We start from the raw sequence: 4,479 nt of genomic DNA, 5'->3' as shown, positions 1-4,479 counted from the left end.
GCATTCTCTCCAACCAGCTTCATGAGGTAGTCACCTGGAAAGCATTTCAATTAACAGGTGCCTCGTTAAAAGTTAATTTGTGGAATTTCTTTCCTTCTTAATGCTTTTGAGCAAATCAGTTGTGTTTGTGACAAGGTAGGGTTGGTATACAGAAGATAGCCCTATTTGGTAAAATACCAAGTCCATATTAATGGCAAGAACAGCTCAAATAAGCAAAGAGAAATGACAGTCCATCATACTTTAAGACATGAAGGTCAGTCAATACGGAAAAGTGCAGTCGCAAAACCCATGAAGTGCTATGATGAAACTGGCTCTCATGAGGACCGCCACAGGAAAGGAAGACCCAGAGTTACCTCTGCTGCAGAGGATAAGTTCATTAGAGTGAACTGCACCTCAGATTGCGGCCCAAATAAATGCTTCACAGAGTTCAAGTAACAGACACATCTCAACATCAACTGTTCAGAGAAGACTGTGTGGAGACTGCTGCCTCCACAGTCACCCGACCTCAACCCAATTGAGATGGTTTGGGATGAATTGGACTGCAGAGTGAAGGAAAAGCAGCCAACAAGTGCTCAGCATATGTGAGAACTCCTTCAAGACTGTTGGAAAAGCATTCCTCATGAAGCTGGTTGAGAGAATGCCAAGAGCGTGCAAAGCTGTCATCAAGGCAAAGGGTGGCTACTTTGAAGAATCTAAAATAGGAAATATATTTTGATTTGGTWACTTTTTTGGTTASTACATGATTCRATATGTGCTATTTCATAGATTWGATGTCTTCACTATTWTTCTACCGTGTAGAAAATAGTAAAAGTAAAGAAAAACCCTTGAATGTGTAGGTGTGTCCAAACTTTTGACTGGTACTGTATATATAGTTWAAATTTTTACTTTTTTGTTGTTGTTTCTCTGTAATACTACTAGCCACCTAGCAATTTTATGGAGTTGGTTTTCACTTGGCCAGTCAGGTTCCTAATCTGCCAACTTCATACCTAGCACCCTACGGAATCTGCCATGTCTTTGGGCTCTTTAGAGTCGCTCCTATTACTGTAGTTCTGGTTTACAGATTCTTATTTACGATCAACGATATTTACGTGTGTGTGTGTGTGTGTGAGAGAGACTGTGTGTGTGTCACTCAAGTCATGAAAACTCTCAGTAAGAATCCGTAAATCACGCCTACTTGTTCCAGCCTCTAGACTCTGGTGTAGTCTCATAACCTACAGCCAGATCATCACAGCCTTTCATACWGACCTCCTCTACATTGGCATTGTTGTCCTCTTCTATCTCCATATGTCAATAATGATAATAACGGGTACTGTGTGTATTGTCTGTCTCTTTCTTTGTATGCTGTCTGTCTGTGATGCTCTGACTTCAGTCCAAATGGCAATGAGGTGACAAAGGTCAGGTGTTTATGTACTGTATGTGTGTGTAACGTTCGTTGGAAGGATTGGACCAAGGCGCAGCGTGGTTTGGGTTCATCATCTTTTATTAATGTGAACCAGTAACAAAACGAACATACAGCTTTGTAGGGCTAAAGGCTACAATACAAAAACAAGATCCCACAAACAACAGGTGGGAAAAGGCTGCCTAAATATAATCCCCAATCAGAGACAACGATAGACAGCTGCCTCTGATTGGGAACCATACCAGGCCAACATAGAAAAGGAAAAACTAGACTACCCACCCTAGTCACACCCGGACCTAACCAAAATAGAGAAATAAAAGGTTCTCTAAGGTCAGGGCGTGACAGTGTGTGTGTGTGTGCGTGTTAGAGAGGTTTCTGTTCCCTATGGTATTAAGAACAGAAATGTATCACAGAGTTTAAGTAAGGACAAATTATTAAACTTGTCTTCTTTGTATATGATTCTAAATCGTCACATAAAAAATCTGATAATATCTTATTGATTAAAAAAAATATTAAAAAACTTAACAGTACATTTCACATTTTAGTCATTTAGCCGACAAAAAATAAATAAAACTATTTCATTTACCCCTGAGAAATGATCTATGGACCTCAGGGTTGGGGTCCATTTCAATTTAGTAATTTCTCAAAGCTTTTCCGCTAAGAAAAATGTCCATTTGAATTTCAGTTTACTTCCTGGCCCCAACCCTGATGAACAAACAGCAGCATAAGGCCTACAATGACTACTATCTCTACAACTTCCCTAAAATGGCCAAAACGGTCAAAGTGATGACCAGGGAAACCACTAGGATGACGCTAAAGACTTTGCAGGATCTGGTACACCGTTTTCTCAGCGATAGTCCCGACTGGGACGTGGTCGCGTCCTGCTCCGGATCCAAAGGGGTGCGGACCAAATTGTCCCAAGTTGTCTGGTCTGGACGAGATCGTTTTGAGGGTTCGGAGTCAAACTCCCACGAGATGACATCCGATTTTTGCTATAAATAAACAACAAGAGAGATTACAATTTTTTTTTATAATGTAGGGAAAAGGGGATACCTAGTCAGTTGTACATCTGAATGCATTCAACTTAAATGTTTCTTCCACATTTAACCCAACCCCTCTGAATCAGAGAGGTGTGGGGGGGGATGCCATAATCAACATCCATGGCATCCAGGGAACAGTGGGTCAACTGCCTGGCTCAGATTGACAGATATTTACCTTCTCAGCTCAGGGATTCGATCCAGCAACCTTTCCATTACTGGCCTAATGCTCTGACCACTAGGCTACCACTAGGCTACCTGAAACAACGACAAGACATGTTGGCTCTTTCATCTCCCTTTCTTCTTTCATTTGTACTCAATATAATCACAGAAAGAACGGTGACATTCATGGAAATTCATGTTTTTAAACAGATAATATATAATCTATTACAAATAGGCCTAATAACATACTATTTGTAACATAACTATTTTACTATTTATAAAATAATACAACTATTTTATTTACTAGGCTATATGACCTAAGCAACCAAAACACTATGGCAAATTACCTATGGACTTAACCAGTCCCGCAACTTTGGTTTTAGAAGTGAGGGGGACATAATTATATATATTTTTTATCCAGTTGGATAAACACTCCTAACAGCCTACCCGACGCTCGGATGTGCCCAGTGAAAGTTGCTCCCCTGGACTTAACCTATAAACGCACAATGGCTAACATCGGACTCCTCTCTCTACAACTTCCCTAATATGCTCAAAATGATAAAAGCGATCACCAGGAAGACCACAAACAAGATGAAGACCTTGAAAGTTTTGAGGAGGCGCTCTCTCACCGTCTGGTCCAGGAATTTCGCAAGCCCCAGCTCAGGATCCTGAATCATCTGTATGAAATCGGGATTTACAAGGTGGGTGCGTTCGGCGTCAAACTCCCCCCGGCCGCCGCCCTCCTTGTGCTCGGTGACATAGGTGGCCATCACGTCCCCCTGCACGTCCCCCTGCATCAGCCTGATGATGATGCGGTCCTTGTTGCATTGGCTCCGGTAGTCCAGGGAAAGCCCATAGTCCTGTCTCACGTAGTCCGGTAGGTCCTTGGCTTCGGGATAGGTCTCTGTGTTCAGGTTGCCCACCTCGAAGTAGCTTTCCCTGCGGTCCTTGCAGTCTCGCAATAGGACCGGGAGAATCTTCTCAAAGTTGCCAAAGTAGTGGAAGCCGAAGTCCCCTCTCTCAGGATTGCACTGTAACAGCATGTTGCCGTGTTGATTGAACTCCACGCAGTCATTGGCAAACCAGAAGAGGAGCTTYAGTCCATGTCGTGGGGGAGGATGGCCGAAGCCAGTGTCCTTAAGGTCTTGTATGGTGCTTAGCTGACTACATTCTTCTCTGATAGACCGCACCATCTTGAACTGTACGGATAGAGATAGAAGGGGGATTGGAAAGAAAGAGTCAAACAGAGAAGACTAAAGAGAGAGAGAGACAGATACAGGGAGAATGGGGAAGTGATATTCAGGCAGCAAAGTAGAGTAATAAAACCAATATCAAAAAAACATTTTTACTTTTTTAAACAAGTAGGTTGCTAATAACACCAACCACCATATAGTCAGTGGCGACCCGTCATTTAGGGCAGGTGGGGCAGAGGCCCACATTTTCTGAAAAAAAAKWAKAWAAWAACATTTAAATGTATTTATATATATATTTATTTMGGGGGGGCAGCTTGCCTGTTTTGCATYTTATTTTGGTATTAATACGTGTCACATATCAGTTTGCAAACAATGTAAAAAAAWMGAATATATGTATCATTGAGTTATTAAAGCCACATACAAACAGGCAGCTCCAAAATGCAGGGGTTTCAGCCTAGCTCAGTGCTATCTGTGGTGTTGGGGCAGGCCAGCAGAAAATAYGGGRATTGCACTGTGATTAGCTCAGTGTTTTGTCACTCATGGGACACTACGTTACCCGCCTTTAGTAAGGGGAGACATTAGGAATGTGAACCCTCCGGTGTCCTGCCATATACTTAGATTAGAAGTGCCCTTCCAAGAAGGATCAAGGTCATTGGCCACAGAAATGACATCAAATCACGTTATATGT

At 42.2% G+C, this 4,479-nt stretch overlaps 1 protein-coding gene across 1 annotated transcript; it reads right to left on the bottom strand.

The window, feature by feature from the left end:
• Positions 1-1,495: 1,495 nt before the first annotated feature.
• Positions 1,496-3,844, bottom strand: LOC112075178 (uncharacterized). Its single transcript, XM_024142205.2, has 2 exons — positions 3,228-3,844; positions 1,496-2,391 (listed from the first exon to the last, which is right to left on the bottom strand). The coding sequence occupies exons 1-2, from the start codon at positions 3,789-3,791 to the stop codon at positions 2,149-2,151; spliced, it is 807 nt and encodes a 268-aa protein (XP_023997973.1). The 5' UTR covers positions 3,792-3,844; the 3' UTR covers positions 1,496-2,148.
• Positions 3,845-4,479: the final 635 nt, after the last annotated feature.

Source organism: Salvelinus sp. IW2-2015, unplaced genomic scaffold, assembly GCF_002910315.2.
Source record: "Salvelinus sp. IW2-2015 unplaced genomic scaffold, ASM291031v2 Un_scaffold3016, whole genome shotgun sequence".
Classification (NCBI taxonomy): domain Eukaryota; kingdom Metazoa; phylum Chordata; class Actinopteri; order Salmoniformes; family Salmonidae; genus Salvelinus; species Salvelinus sp. IW2-2015.
This window is presented reverse-complemented; position numbering and strand designations above follow the sequence as displayed.